Source organism: Gossypium hirsutum, chromosome D12 (genome assembly GCF_007990345.1).
Source record: "Gossypium hirsutum isolate 1008001.06 chromosome D12, Gossypium_hirsutum_v2.1, whole genome shotgun sequence".
NCBI lineage: Eukaryota > Viridiplantae > Streptophyta > Magnoliopsida > Malvales > Malvaceae > Gossypium > Gossypium hirsutum.
This window is the reverse complement of record NC_053448.1, coordinates 59,454,695-59,470,951: the sequence shown is the minus strand read 5'-3', so window position 1 is coordinate 59,470,951 and position 16,257 is coordinate 59,454,695. Positions and strand designations below refer to the sequence as shown.

Genomic DNA, 16,257 nt, shown 5'->3' with positions numbered 1-16,257 from the left:
ATGCTATTCTAAAAGTTTAGTTTTAATTTGATAATTATTGAGCTAGGTTTGAGTTATTGGGTGAGTTAAAATTCGAGTTTAATAATACTCGGCTTGAATGGCTCATTAGTTTTATCGAGCTATTCAAGTTTTTTTATTTTTAATATATATTTTAAATATTTTATATTATTAAATTATGTTATTGCCTATATTATTAATGTTAAATTTAATTATCAAATTAAATCCGAGGGTTAATACGTATAAGCTTAATTGAGCTTGAACTTGAGTAGCTCAATCATATCCTGAATCAGGTTTAAACCTAAAAATAGATGTTCAATTGAGCTCGAGCCAAATATTAAGCTTCAAAACTTTAGATTGAGCTTACTAATATTTGAACTTGGCTTTTGTCTGATTACACCCTATCATCGTTATCGTAATATGTAAAATTCCTATTTTAAAAAGGTTTATAGAATATGATTATGGAAAACTCTCTTCTTTGTTTTACAATTGGTTTAATTTTCTTTTTTAACGTGAAATTCCATTTGTTAGTTTTTGTTTGTTTGGATGGATAATGTTGAAATGCAAACCCTCCACTAGCTATATAATTTATTTAATCAGGAAAATGAATTGATTAATAATCCAAACGCTGCCATATGTGATTATGACTTTAGAGGGTCTGTCCCTCACCCTATAGACAAATATGAAAAACTAGAGGGAAAAACCAAACCTCGGGAACTCAGTGAGTATTTTGAATAGCCAAACGCGTCTTTATTTTATAAGTGACAAACTAACATTTAGTCCTTAAACTCTATAGCATTTTTCAATATGATCTTTGAACTTTTTTATTCACATTATTAGTCTTGAAACTCAATATTTTTTTCCAATTTAATCTCTGAATTTGGATTCCGTTCTGGAGTAATTATATGCAACTTTGTGTCACATCAAAATTCTATATAAAATCTAGAAAAAAGAAAAATATAATTTATAAAAAAAATCCAGGTGATAACATGGTGCATTCTCAAAATACCACGAAACCCAAGTTCAGGACCAAATTGAGAAAAGCTTCCTAGCTCCGAAACTATATGTGGACCAGAAAAAAGTTTAGGGACCAAAATATTAAAAACTGTTAAGTTTAGGGACTAAAGGTTATTTTATCCCTATTTATAAACTAACCGTTTAAATTCGTAAATCGTAGTTAACAAGTTTCCCCTGGCTTGCTGACTATCTTTGTCGTATTGACTCTCACCTTTTTCACTTTTAAACTTTAAAAAGCCAAGCCAAGCCTCGCGAGCTCTCCATTCTCCTTCCATTTCAAAACTTACTTAAGAAGTCTCTCTTCCCCTAACGGTTGATCAGAATCCGACGCCGTATTTAGTCTCCGGCATCGATTTTCGCTTGCCAAAGAAATGGAGAATTTGATTTCTCTTGTGAACAAGATTCAAAGAGCTTGCACGGCTCTCGGTGACCATGGAGAAGCAAGCGCATTGCCTACTCTTTGGGACTCTTTACCAGCAATCGCCGTCGTCGGCGGTCAGGTGAACAACACTCGATATTTTCCTTCTCTTTTCAATTGTAGTCAACTTTATTTTCTGAGTGATGAAATTTGAATTTCAAACAGAGTTCAGGAAAGTCTTCGGTGCTGGAAAGCATTGTAGGCAAGGATTTCTTACCGCGTGGATCCGGTAAATGAATAAATAAATTGCCGAATCGATCCGTCCTCGTTAAGAACTTGAGAAGTGATTTTTTTTTCTTTTTTTTGGTTGGATTAAAAATAAATGCAGGAATTGTTACTCGGAGACCTTTGGTGTTACAGCTTCATAAGAGTGACGAAGGAAGTAGAGAATGCGCTGAGTTTCTTCACCTTCAAAGAAAAAGATTCACCGATTTTTGTAATCTTTTTTTATTCCTCTTGGCTTTCTTTTTACACACGTTTACTAGCAGCGAAGCTAGAATTTGAACTTTTATCGTTTAATTTGTGTTATAGCCGCTGTTAGGAAGGAGATTCAAGATGAGACGGATAGAGAAACTGGTCAAACGAAACAAATCTCCAGTGTTCCAATTCATCTTAGTATATATTCCCCCAACGGTATGTTCTGTTCGTTAAAACGTATTCTTATGTTTTAGGCTATTTGATTGCTTGAAAATTTACATTTTACAAGCCCTTCTCTTATGTTATTGATTTTTTTTTTAATTTGCTGCAGTTGTCAATTTGACTCTGGTTGACCTTCCTGGTCTTACGAAGGTAGCAGTAGGTAAGTTGCAGAAAAGCCTAGTTAATTAATTTTAAGAAATTTTCTTGCCTTATAATGCTTAAACCGTTGTAGCCTACTGTTATTGATTGACTGATATATGTATGTATATATATACAAAATTTTCACAGGACCTAAGATGTGTAATCTTCGAATTTGCTTTTTTCTTTGCCGTGGAAATTTCAATTATAATAACTATAGCATTTTACCACTATAGCACTTTTAAGCCTCCTATCTTTGTTTTTTTTTCTTCCCTCTCTTTTCGTTGCAATATTAATTAGCAGAGTTTTTGTTTAATTTGTATAATAGTTTGTGAAATTCATGGATTATATTGCTAAATGCAGAGGGTCAGCCAGACACCATTGTGCAAGATATTGAGAATATGGTTCGCTCATATATTGAAAAGGTAAAATGAACCTGCTCTTTTTTGTGCTAGTCCGGTGCTCCAGTTTTAAGAAATTTTACCTAAACATGATTTACAATTATGTTATGGCCGATTAGTTTTTATGATTTACAAGGACCCAAATGTTTTGCATGAGTTTTACATTTACTGTAAATTGTTTCCTTCCCCTTTTTCCCACAATAACTTTGCTGTAATTTGTGGTTTATACAAGAATGAGAGCTGAGTACTGTTGCACTATTTTTGTTTGGTGAACTTTTTATGCAGCCCAACTGTATAATCTTAGCTATTTCACCTGCTAATCAAGATCTTGCTACGTCGGATGCAATAAAAATCTCACGTGAAGTGGACCATGCAGGTAAACTTTTGCAATACCAGTTCATTCTATATTATTTTTTCCTTGTCATTCACCTCAAAATTTTTACCCTAATTGTAGTTGTGATATTATGTCAAGTTATGGGTCATACTCATTATTATTGGTATAAACCTTTCAGGGGAGAGGACAATTGGTGTCTTGACAAAGATTGATCTGATGGATAAGGGTACTGATGCAGTTGATGTAAGTTGATTTATGCATTATTTACTGTCATGCAAAACATTTTAAAGTCTTCAGCAGAGGGTGCCTTGCGCATTGTCAATGTTCTGATGCACATTTTTATTGACTTAGATATTGGAAGGAAAATCTTATCGGCTGAAATTCCCTTGGATTGGTGTTGTGAACCGCTCACAAGCAGATATTAACAAGAATGTTGACATGATTGCTGCTAGGCGTAGAGAGCGCGAGTATTTTGCTAGTACACCAGAGTATAAGCACCTTGCTCAGAGAATGGGTTCTGAGCATCTTGCTAAGGTGCTCTCAAAGGTATAGTATACTAGTCACATTTGTGAATGCCTTTGTTTTTGTGAAAACTTTTGGATGCTTAATCTTCTCTTGCAAGGGACATCACGGTACTGGATTCAGTTCTACTTTTTATTCAATTGTATTAACCTAGTTGTACTGGTTAATGTCACAGCATTTGGAAACTCTAATTAAGTCCAGAATCCCAGGCATTCAGTCCCTTATTAATAAAAAAATTGCTGAACTTGAAACTGAACTGAGCCGCCTTGGAAAACCTATTGCAGCCGACGCGGGTGTAAGTGTTCTCTTCCTGCTCACTCTCTTTGTATCTGTGTGTGGACTGTGGCGTTTGGTTTCCTTGAGCTTCCACTTTCAGTTGATTCTCAGTTATAAGTTCTTCGCAAATAGCTGATAGTTTAGTTACTTTTACAGGGGAAGTTGTACACAATCATGGAGATCTGCCGTCTTTTTGATCAGAACTACAGAGAACATCTGGATGGAGTGTATGTATATAAACATGTTTTGTTCTTACCGTCTTTAAGTCATTTCAGTTTTGATTTCCATTGTTGTTTACAGGCGTTCTGGTGGTGATAAGGTTTACAATGTTTTCGACAACCAACTTCCTGCTGCGTTACAAAGGTTGCAATTTGACAAACAACTGTCGATGGAGAATATTAGGAAGCTCATTACTGAAGCTGATGGATATCAACCTCATCTAATAGCTCCTGAACAAGGATATCGTCGTTTGATTGAATCTACTTTAGTTACTATCAGAGGTCCAGCTGAGGCCTCTGTTGATGCGGTATGAAATTAAATTTGAGATTTTCAGAATTGTTCAACTACAGCCTATTTTTACATTTTTCAAGTTGGATTGATTTTGTCTTTTTACAATTTTCAGATTCATTCCATTCTGAAGGATTTGGTTCACAAAGCTATGAATGAGACTCCAGTATGTTCCTTGTCTTTGCTTATCTTATAAATGTATCAAAGAAATTATCCGTGTTTGAAAACTATTGTCAGACCATTTCTTCAAGCTGGTCGTGGTATATAAGCATCAATATGGTTTGGTTTTTCAGGAGTTAAAGCAGTATCCTGCTCTAAGAACAGAGGTCGGAAACGCTGCAATGGAATCTCTTGAGAGAATGAGGGAACAAAGCAAAAAAGCAACACTTCAACTGGTCGATATGGAATGTTGTTACCTTACGGTCGATTTCTTCCGAAAGCTACCTCAAGAGGTGGATAAAGGTGGCAACCCTTCGCAATCAATATTTGACAGATACAATGAAGCATACCTTAGGAGAATTGGTAGGACAGATCTTTAATTGTTTGAAATTTCAATGTATGTTATGGGTGCTGATCATGGGTTTCTATGACAATGTATGTGCAGGAACAACGGTTCTGTCTTATGTTAATGCGGTCTGCGCTGGGTTGCGCCACTCGATTCCCAAGTCCATTGTTTATTGTCAAGTCCGTGAAGCTAGAAGAAGCTTGCTCGACTTTTACTACACTGAATTGGGTAAACTAGAGGTAGGAAATGGTTCACTCTTATCATCATTAGTATTTAGTTACTAATTTAGTATAACAGATAAACAGTCGGAATTGATACCTGGGAAATCTTCTTTTCTTTTCCGTAGCAAAACCGGTTATCGGCATTGTTGAATGAAGATCCGGCAATCATGGAGCGACGTAGCGCTCTAGCCAAGAGGCTAGAACTATATAGGAGTGCTCAAGCAGAAATTGACACAGTGGCTTGGGCCAAGTAGAATGGTGAAACCGTCATTCTTTCATTTATGAGCAGAGAGACTGTCACACTTGGTATTTACTGGGAGAAGGTTTGGTTTGCTTCGTTGTATTTTTAAGGCAATATAGTTTAACCATATCTCAGCAAGCAACGTAAGTTGTGCGATGTTCATGGTACAATTTTTATAAATTTTATTATATAAAAAATTATTTGCCCCATTATTTGTTTTTCTTTAATTTGCTAATAGCATGGGAATGACTAAAATTACCCCTAATCCGATATTTGATATTTAAAGTTTGAATACCAATTTAGAATGAGGGACATAGTTTGGGATGTCTGGTTCAATTAACTCAACATTTAATTATATCATTTTAAAATATGATGACCAATTTAGAATTTAAACCACAATTTGAAGACATTGATGCAATTAACCCTTATTAAAGCCGAAATTTCAGTTAAAACTTAAAAGCCCGTCCAAAGATCACCGATCGTAATCGCAAGTTTACATTTCATCGTTCCTGGGCTGATACGGCGTCGGGGAAAAAAACCGAAAACGAAGGAATATTGCACGGGATCCGTTGCCATCTTCCCACATCAGGACTCGAAATAAAACAGACAAGTCGCACAACGTTAAAACTTCGGTTGGATGACAGACATATTTTTCTCGTTACGTTTATGCCTGTCTCTCGCCAAGCAAGCTTCAATTTTACTACAAAATTCCTTTCAATAATATAAAAAGAAGCACACAGATCTGCTCATTTTAATTCCATCCCCAAAAGAAAAAGGTAAAAAATTTTCCTCCAATTTTCCATGTTTTCTTTTTATTTTCCTTCTTAGGTTTATTCTTGATGAAGCTTTTCGTGATATTTGATTGTTTTAGGCATTTAGCTTTGATGGGTTTACCTTAATCTTTGCTCATCTTTTTAAGGGAATTTGTTCAAGTACTTTATTTAACTGTCAAGGGTAACCTGAAAAAAGGAGTTATGGTGGTTTTATGCTTTGCTTTTGGATTAGTTGATTCTTAATTATGATGAGGTGGCCCTTTGTATTTATATTCCATGTTATGTTTCATAGTCTGTAGGGATGTTGATGGATCTGTATAAATTTGTATGGCGAGTAGAAATTAGATACAAATTTTCAATATAGAGTATACCTTATATGGGGCTAATTGAATAAATATAGAAACAAATTTATGGTTTTTGTGAATTTTTTTTTATCACTTTCTGTTATGATTTGCTTTGAAATATTTGTGATTTGGCAACAAATACAGCCATTTCACCAGGATACAAACTTTAAAAGACAAGAATTAAATGCTACTTAAATATTTAATTTCCAAGGTGCCCAGAATATGAATTTTGCAATTCTCAGAAGTTTTCTGGCTGCTTTTGCATGAACTGTATCTGAAAATTTTTGGTTTATGTACCGATACTTGACTCTGCCCTGATCGAAGTCTGGTAAATTGTTCTGAAACTTTATTTGGAATAATACCATTCATGTCTAATAATTAGTTCGTTGGCAGTTTTGTGTTCACTGGTTTCACTTGTGCATGCAGCTTAGCATTTCTGAATATCAAAAAGAAAGAACAAGAACTGCAAATGCTGTGATGAGCTTTGAGAGGGAAGATTTTGGTCTTTTAGGGCCCTTACACCTAAATAGTATAGACTGGTAAGATCTTACCCTCATTAAACAGAAGAATTGAAGATGTTTAAGGTCTAAGAACTTGAGGATCTTCGAATCAATTTGAATCTCAGCAGGTGGATCATGGATAATGTCTTATGTGCTGAAATATTGTTGTATGTTACTTGTATGCAGGGCAAATTCAAATCATCGAAGGTCTATAGCAGCTAGTTTGGTTCAGGGCACCTATATTTTGGAACGAGATCGCCAAGAAAAACGTCAAGGCTCTCAAGCACTAGCTCCTCCGTGGTGGGAATTCTTCCATTTTAAGTTGATTCGTCAGCTTGTTGATGATGTTGATTCGTGCGTCTTTGGTGCCATTTATGAGTATGCACCACCTTCATCTCATTGTAATGACTCAATTGATCGGAGCCCCCGCTATGTGATTGCCTTTCGAGGTACCATAAATAAACCGGACTCCTTCTCAAGAGACTTTTCGTTGGATATCCACATCATACGAAATGGACTTCACCAAACTTCTCGCTTCGAGATTGCCATGAAAGCTGTTCGAAACATGGTTGCTATGGTCGGTGATTCAAGTGTCTGGCTAGCCAGCCATTCCCTCGGGGCAGCAATGGCAATGCTGGCAGGAAAGACTATCGCTAAAACAGGCAACTTTTTGGAAGCTTTCCTCTTCAATCCTCCATTTTTATCTGCCCCAATTGAGAGAATCAATTATGGGAATGTGAAACATGGACTGCGGTTCGCAAGCAGTTTCATCACAGCAGGACTTGTTCTTGCCACAAAGGTAATAGTCAAACGAGTCAGTCTGAAGATCCATTCTTTATTTGTCTGCATGGACCCCATGTATATTTGTAAACCCCACAGACCACTTATGCTCTGAATACATTGGTTATTTGAGCATAGGAAAAAGATGGAAGAGATCAGGTATGGGGCCATTGAGAGGTTAGCAACCCAGAATTCATTAGGAGATCTATTTATGAGTGTCGTGAGGAGGAGTGCCGAAGCTGCAGAGCCACTGCATTTACTTCCTTCAGCATATTTGACAGTGAATCTTACTCCATCCGAAGATTTCAAGCAAGCCCATGGGATACAACAATGGTGGAGACCTGATCTGCACTTGAAGTGCAATCTTTACAAGTATAAATAGTTTGTCCCTGTCTAGCTTTTGCTTGTATATGTAATTATGTACCACTAGTCAATCCTTGTAGTGGTTCATGTTGCTGTGGGTTAGGGAAAACAGAGATATATGTATTGTTTTCCATGTGAGACTCTCAAACTGATAGATTCCAGTCCATTTTCTTGTCAATAAGTATAGAATATGGTTCCTTTTTGGATAGTAAAACAGATGCGAAGAATACCTTATTTTCTATATATATATATACACATACATGCTGCTATCCTAAACAGGACAACTTTTCACAAGCTGAAGAATCTGTTGTCACTTCAAAGACATGCTATATTTCTAGATGGGATTCAACTCTAGTCTCTAGACAATTGCTAGATACACAGTGAGTGTTTGTATAAAAGGAAAAGCTACTCTTCACAAATAACAGATACACAAAAGGGAAAAGCTACGTTCATAACTTAGGTATTCATTTTGAAGGATGATAATGCAATAGAGCAGCATACACAGACTTTGTCTAAAAAATACTCTGCATCAAGCACATACTGTTTCCTCACCTCATAAGTTCATATCTTCTACTTTTTCTAAGCATGCTTTGCATCTGAGGTATGCTGATCGATCAATAAATCGGAAATCCTCTGGGCATATGGAATACGGCTTTGAGAACTCCTTGGACCTTCAGTACTAGGCTGATTGTTAGAAACTTCTTCATTGGGGCTTTGACATTTATCAAACGGAAACCATGAGTCAGCCTGTAAAACAAGTAAATAGGAAAAGCTTTAGGAAAGGGTAAATCACAGAGTAGAAGACAGTACTCTTCTGCAATTATTTGGCCCATTAAATTTAATCATAGGTAATCAAATATTTACCCCTAACTGGACGAATTTAACACATATAATTTTATTATAACCCTATTTACTTGCAATTCAAGAAACTTTCTCTATTGGCCATAGTCACCCGCAGAGGCAGAAGATAGAAGGAAAAAAACCAATAAATTACTCAGCATTTGTGTTTTAACTTTCTCCACCATTTGTTTTTCATCTATAATTTCTACGAAATGAAAGATCGAGCTGGTCAATAGATCTAAAGAAAGCAGAGAGATTAAAACAGATGGATAGATCACAAAATAAAAGTAAGCAGAGAGAGAGAGGAAGATAATACAAGCTTCATAGTTTGTTCTAGTCCCAGATTCTTTGTTGAAGCTCCCGATTCTGTTCACGTAATTGATGTATGATGTTTTCGAGGATTGAAACCATATCGTTAAGCCTTTCATTGTGGTGTCTTAAGCACGAATTTTCATTCCTCTGCGCCGCCGTCAAAGCCTGCAATTCCGTTTCCGCTTTCTGCAGTCTCTCAAACTCCATCTTCATCGATCGCAAAGACGGCAACATAATCAGTAAGCTCTAGTAATAGTTTAACTAAGAAAAAAATAGAAACACTGGGGGAAATTTTTGAGTTGTTGATATACGTACGTTACGCTCTCGGCGGCGGCGACGATCACGCTCTATCTTTGCTGATCTCTGAGCTGGAGTTAATTGACGTCTATTGGTAACCATTGATTCTCTGGTAGGTTTCATTTTTGTGTGTGTGTGTGTGTTCAGTTTTTTTTTTCTTCCACTTTTCTTTCTTAAAAAGGAGTTAACGAATTCCACCTCGTAAGCTCCTTGTCCATTTCGGGGGGTTTTACAAAAATATTATAAAAAAAAATAAAAAATAATCAAAATGTTTTAACTTTTTTATTTACCAAAATATATATTTTTTTATTTACCAAAATATATAAAAAACAAAAAAAAAACTTGCAAAAAAAATCTGCACCGATGTGACGGCACCTTGGTCACGCTAAAGCCATTGGCGGCACCAATGGTGCCAATGCCATTGGCGGCACCAATGGTGCCATACTGATTGGCGGCACTACTTGTATTATAAAAACGAGCTCTATCCAGCTGAAGGGAGAAAAATCAGAAGAAAAAAAAAGAAGAAGAAGAGGTGCTGCGGAAAAGAAGAGAAAAAGAAGGTATTTTTTAAAAAATAATTGATTATATTGTTGTTATTATTTTGTATATTTTGTAATATTTTTTTGTTTTAGTTTAGTTATTAAGATTAATAAAACTCAAAATAATAGTATTAGTTAGTATTATTATTGTTGTTGTTAGTATTAAGATGTTATTAATGTATTAAGATGTAACTTAGTAATATTATTGTTAGCAAAAAACTAGTATTATTATTATGGTTACTTATTATTTTTATTTACCAAAATAAACTAGTTAGTAAAAAACTAGTATTATTATTATAGTTAGTTAGTTAGTTATTATTTTTAGTAAAATTAATAATTTTAGTGTGTATTATTTTGAGTATAAAATTATTAATATTATTAGTGTGTTAGTTATAAGGATTAGTGGTTAAACGGTTTTCATGTACAAAATTGCATATTGAAACATTAATTTTTTTTAAGTAATTTAGTTACCGTTCGAGAATTTTTATGAGATTTTATTTTTTTTAACAGATTAAATATTGAAGATGGATGCTAAGTTTCTTGTATGCGTTTATTTCGATGGAGTCATCTTGACAACAAGTGTTGGATGTGTATTTGAATGTCGGCAACAAATAGCAATGAGATTTAATAGAAATGTATCGTTCGATGAAATGAAGGCAATGATTAATGCAAAAATTCATAGACGTTGTGGGAGAAGGATATCAAAAATTTTCTACAAGTTTTCAGTTTCGACAAATCCGGTCAAATCATCGAAATGGAACTTGTAGACGACGAAGACGTGGAGACAATGATCGATCTCTACTGTGGGAATGGGAGTGAGAAGAATGCACCGATTCACTTATTTGTTGAGTTAGTCGGTATGGAGCAAAATGAAGATGTTACTGCATCTGATGAAGAAGACGGGGCTGAAGAACCGTGGATGGTGGCTCCAATATCATACGTTGATAGTGAATCAACTATGGTAGGATCAGTATCGACCTGAATATTACACTCGATGTTGACATGGTTGGTGGTGAAGAAGAAGGTAGTGGCGAATAAAAAGGTGGTGGCGATCATTGGGATGAAGAGGTCGATAGTGACGGTGATCCCGATGTGGACGATGTACCTGATGATATTGACGATAAAGATCTCAACAACGATGAAGGCATTAATGCTTCTTCGGCCGGCGAGCAGATGCGGCGTATTTTGATACACAATAATCCTAGGCCACACATGTCGCTCATAGACCTCGACGCAGCATATGTAGCTGAGTTTCTGGAGTACCCTGAAATAGTTCATTCTCACGGGCTGGCCGTAACATCTGATGATGTTGAGTTATTCATAGACCAGAGATTCAGCTGTAAAGAAGAGTGCGTATATGCCATTAAACGGTACAGCATGAAGATATCGGTGGATTATAAAGTCTCCGTGTCTACTCCGACAGTATATGTTAGGGAGTGTTGGAAGGCAGCGGAAGGCTGCAATTGGCGGGTACGAGCTACATTCATTAGAAGTTCTCAGATTTGGGAGATACGAAAATTTGTTGGTCCTCATACATGCATATCAACACGTATGACAGAAGATCATGGAAAACTTGATTCGAAAACTATTTGTACGTGTATCATGCCAATGGTGAAGGACATGCCGACCATTAAAGTTTCGGTACTCATTGCGGAAATGCAAGCACGATTCTAGTATCGAGTCTCATATCGGAAAGCATGGATAGCTAAATAGATGGCGATGAAGCAATTGTATGGGGATTACGATTCGTCGTATAACGAGCTTCAAGGTTGGATAGCTACTATGCGGGAGTACGTACCGGGGACTGTGATTGAGTTATAGATAAGTCCATATTACGACCCGGATGACCAGTTACAGCCAGCAAAAGGATTTTCCATCGGATGTTCTGGACGTTCGATCCATGTATGCGGGCATTTCCCCACTGCAAGCCACTTGTGCAGGTGGATGGGACCTGGCTGTATGGAAAATATACACAAATCCTACTTCTTGCAGTTGCTCAAGATGGTAACAGAAACGTGCTCCCGATAGCATTTGCTATCGTAGATAAAGAGAACATGGAGTCTTGGGAATTCTTCCTCACAAATCTGCGGAAGTATGTTATTAGGAACGATAACATTTGCATCATCTCCGATAGAGGGAAGGGTTTAATTGCAGCTATTAGGCGTTCTGGTGTGCCGTGGAGATCCGTTTATTGCATTCGTCACATTGCGTCTAACTTCCATAAAGATTATAAGAATGCAGACTGGAAGAGATAAGTCGTGGCAATGGGTAAATGATAACCTTGTCTTTTCAATATAAGTTGTAATGTTTGATGTTATTGACTTACTAAAACTTATTTTTCGTTAATACGTATGCAGCATACGAGTTAGAGCCACATATTTTCCGGTAAAGAATGATCCGACTTGAGAGTGACATTGAGGGGTAGACAAACACATCTTTCCGACAATGGTTGCGCACAATGGAGCCGTGGCGGTGGGCTCAACGTTTTGACGAGGGCTTTCGTTATGGCCACATGACCACAAACTTAGTCGAGGGGATCAACGATGTCCTGTTGAAAACACGTCATCTTCCGATTGCATCGGTATTTTCTGCTACTTTCTACAGGCTGGCTACTTTGATGCCAAGAATGGGTCAGCAGCAAGTCGACTAGATTTAGGCGAGACATGTGTTTGTCTAACATGTAAGGGATGCAATGGTCGTAAACCGTCGTAAACCGTCGGTCGTCAACCTAGGTCCTACGGAGTTGATCTCCGAAACAGACAGTGCGAGTGCAGGAGGTTCGAAACACTTCATTATCCTGCGCGCATGTCATGGCAGCATGTGCTAAAGTGAACCTTGATGCTGAACAATATGTCGATAATGTGTACACGCTGGAGCGCACATTACGTGTCTGGAAGAATGAGTTCCCCGTCCTGCCAGACCTATCTACGTGGGAGGTGCCGTCGATGACTTTCGAGCTTCTCCCAGACAGAGGGCTACGGAGGAATCCAAGGGGTCGTCCGCAGTCAAGCAGAATCCGTAATGAGATGGACATTAGGGAGAAATCTGACGGAAAGTGTTGTGGAATATGCAGGTTAAGTAGTCAAAGCCGGAATAAATGCCCTAACTGAAACTTTCATGTTGGACAGTTGTCCGGATCGGGTCGAAATTGAGCTAATGCTGTAAAATTTTGATGTATATTGTTATAAAAAGTAATTTAATTAATAATAATTTTTATTATTCGGCTTATGCTTACGCTTAAATTGTATCCAAATTGTTTCCAGATTAAGTTATAAAATACCATGTGCGCATTTGGAATTATTAAGATTATATCGAAAATAGAGGCATTCATAATTCGATTCAGCTTTAATATAATGAAAAAATAGAATAATGGATATTTATACAAAAATTTAGAAGTAAGCAAAAATTAAAATAGAAATATTAAATTTATACAAAAAGTCATTAACCCTAAAATTGATGGTTTGATGGTGTTGTTCGGGGGTATACCTACGCGGAGTCGACACTCACGGCCTGGCGACAACCAACATCCTCATCGTCCACAGGTGGGGGTGTGGCAAACATAGAGGAAAGGTCCTGTGGCTCGTTCGCCGCCGACGAACTTGAACCGGAATGAGTCTCCTAATGCTGCGGATACGTGTCGGACGGGCCGGGCATGCCGTACTGCCCTTTGCTCGTATTATTTTCTCGATTTTTATTACTGTAAATAAAATATATTATTCTCGTATTTGATTATTTTATATTATTTCAGTACATTTTTTTGAAATATTTGTATTAATTATTTCTGAATTTTAAAAAAGTTAGTAATACACTCTTACTTCTGCCATTTGTTCGTATTTTTTCTCCGCATTTTATTACTTTAAAAAATATCATAAACTTAGTCTTTTATAATTTTATATTATTTTAGTGCATAATGTTTGAAATTTATTAATTTAGTGTGTTAAGAGGGAATAAAAGAAAATAATAAATAAGGAGAGATTAAAAGGTAATTTGCCACATATTGGTGCCGCCTTTTATTCCCCTCCATCACCCTTTTTTTTCCTCTATTATTTTGGTAAATAAATTTTTATAATATTTTGGTTTTTTTTATTTTTTTGTAATATTTTGGTAAAAAACCCGAAATAAACCCTTTCCCCTGCCCTTTGATCGTATTATTATTTTCCCGATTTTTATTAATTTCAATAAAAATATATTATTTTGTATTTTATTATTTTATATTATTTCAGTACATTTTGTTTCAATTATTTGTATAAATTATTTCTGAATTTTTTAAAAAAATTTACTAATACACTCTTACTTCGGCCATTTTTTCGTATTTTTTTATCCACGTTTTATTATTTTAAAAATATCGTAATTTTTATTTTATAATTGTAACAGCCCAATTTTCAGTAGTGTCAGGACAGTGATTTGAGATCACTAAATTCGATGAAGAAGTTAGAAATATTTTTGAATTAGTGAATTTTGTGATTTAAAAGAAATTATTAGGTAAATTGGGTCGAAAACGAGGTATCGAGACCTCGATATTATAAACTGAGCCGTAAATATTTTTATAAATATTTACGGAGTGTCAATAGGATAATATTAAAGTTTCGTTAAGAAATTTTAATGTTTCGATAGTTAATTATGAAAAAGGATTAAATTGCAATAGGATAAAAGTTTAATTATAGATTAAAGAAAGTTAAAAGGACCAAATAGGCAATTATGCTTTTTCCAAAGTTGAGGCGGCATAAGTATAAAATCTGAGATTTTTATGTGTTAAAAAAAATATTATATTATAGTAATGATTATGTTTTTATATTATATTATCATTATATATTATATTATTTATATAAAATAAAAAAAAGAAAGAATAGAAAAAAAAGAAAGAAAGAAACAGAATAGAAGAGACGAAACAGAGAAAGAAACAGAGAGCAAAACGGGCAGAGAAGGAAGGAAAGAAAGAAAGAAAGAAAGAAAAAGAAAAAGGGAAATTAAGGTTTTAAGGTTCAAGCTCAATTGGTAAGTCAAATTAAGTCTTTTTCTTATAATTTTTGAGTTTTTGGAATCCTAGAGATAAATACTACTTGATTTATGTTGATATTTTGAAAGTTAGTAGATTGTTAGACATGAGTTATGTTGAATTAATTGATGAACTAGGTAAAATGATAATTTAAGTTAGAAGTTAGTAAAAGATTGATGTATAAAATATAGTTTGAATGATAGGATTAAATTGAAAGAATCCGAAATTAGGGATTTAGGGGAAATGAGAATTAACTGATTATAGTAGAATTAGAGAGAATATAGATTAGAATGCAAAATATAGTATTATAAGGGATAAATTAGATTTGATGTTGCCATACGAAGGAAAAAAAATGTTCAGGAATGTTATAAAACAAAGAAAAGAGATGAAGTTTAATTTCCGAACCTTGGGGCAAAATTTGTCAATTTTCAAAAAGTTAGAGTCGGGGCTATTTTAAAAATGAATATTAAATAAGTTAAATTTCTATTATAGATCAGAAGAACGAAATTCGGGAGTAGATGGGGAAAAAAAAGTAAAATCTAAATGTAAAGTTAGTCACATTTTGTATAAGGTAAAGTTACAGTAATAAATGCAGATATTTTTTTTTTACATATTATTGTCATTTCAGCATTATATTTTATGTTATGAAAATATTTAAAGTCGAATTAAGGTGAAGTGACAGAGGAAAAGTGTTAGAAATATCCCGGTTGAACCCTAGGAATGTTAGATATGCAGGGTTGACAGACAGAAAAAATGACCATAGTAAGTCATATTAAAATATGGCTTTTGATGACAGATTGAGCCATGTAAGTCCATATTATATATGGCATTGGAGACAGGAATAATTCATGTAAGTCCATGTCAAAGACATGGCATTGGCAGGATATTGAAAGACAGGAACGACCCTAGTATCCTTAGTATTCCGAGTGGTTCAACGGGTCAGAATACGAGTTAAATTACAGTGAATTAACAGCAAAGGAAAAGTAGATTATATTTATGAAAACGGAAAGGTCAGGTAAGAAAGAAGGTAAGGGAATAAAGAAGAAGATAGAAATTGAGAAGTAAAGAAATTTATGATGTTAGATGATATTATGCATAATTATCCATTATGTTGAATGTTGTGATTTATTTGCTTGTAAGCTTACTAAGCCTAGTGCTTAATCTCTTTATTTTCTTCTTCTTATAGTACTTATCTAGCCACTCGGGGATCGAAGGAAACGTCGGAGGCCGATCACACTATCAAAGAAATAACTCGGTATAATTAGACGTTTTGTTTTGTGTATGGCATGTATAGAAA

At 35.3% G+C, this 16,257-nt stretch overlaps 1 protein-coding gene, 1 long non-coding RNA gene and 1 pseudogene across 2 annotated transcripts; 2 read left to right on the top strand and 1 right to left on the bottom strand.

Moving 5' to 3' along the window:
* The first annotated feature begins 1,190 nt into the window (after nt 1–1,190).
* On the top strand, nt 1,191–5,428 carry LOC107947127 (dynamin-related protein 12A). The gene is made up of 16 exons (XM_041107484.1): nt 1,191–1,514; nt 1,598–1,661; nt 1,761–1,868; nt 1,964–2,065; nt 2,181–2,231; nt 2,573–2,634; nt 2,896–2,986; nt 3,123–3,187; nt 3,296–3,490; nt 3,642–3,761; nt 3,899–3,969; nt 4,043–4,268; nt 4,365–4,415; nt 4,543–4,771; nt 4,854–4,993; nt 5,101–5,428. Exons 1-16 carry the CDS (start codon nt 1,386–1,388, stop codon nt 5,227–5,229), a joined length of 1,833 nt encoding a protein of 610 aa, XP_040963418.1. The 5' UTR covers nt 1,191–1,385; the 3' UTR covers nt 5,230–5,428.
* Nucleotides 5,429–5,654: 226 nt separating this feature from the next.
* Nucleotides 5,655–8,190, top strand: LOC121224339 (GDSL esterase/lipase At4g10955-like; annotated as a pseudogene).
* Nucleotides 8,191–8,281: 91 nt separating this feature from the next.
* LOC121224340 (uncharacterized) lies at nt 8,282–9,599 on the bottom strand. The gene is made up of 3 exons (XR_005921957.1): nt 9,444–9,599; nt 9,133–9,335; nt 8,282–8,723 (listed from the first exon to the last, which is right to left on the bottom strand). It is a non-coding gene; the product is annotated as an uncharacterized lncRNA (long non-coding RNA).
* Nucleotides 9,600–16,257: the final 6,658 nt, after the last annotated feature.

Excerpts from the sequence above, each read along its gene's own strand:
- LOC107947127 (XM_041107484.1), top strand. The coding sequence starts at position 1,386 with ATGGAGAATTTGATTTCTCTTGTGAACAAGATTCAAAGAGCTTGCACG. Across the intron at positions 1,869-1,963 it reads AAAAAGATTCACCGATTTTT|CCGCTGTTAGGAAGGAGATT; the intron begins GTAATCTTTTTT and ends TTTGTGTTATAG. Across the intron at positions 4,416-4,542 it reads AAGCTATGAATGAGACTCCA|GAGTTAAAGCAGTATCCTGC; the intron begins GTATGTTCCTTG and ends TTGGTTTTTCAG.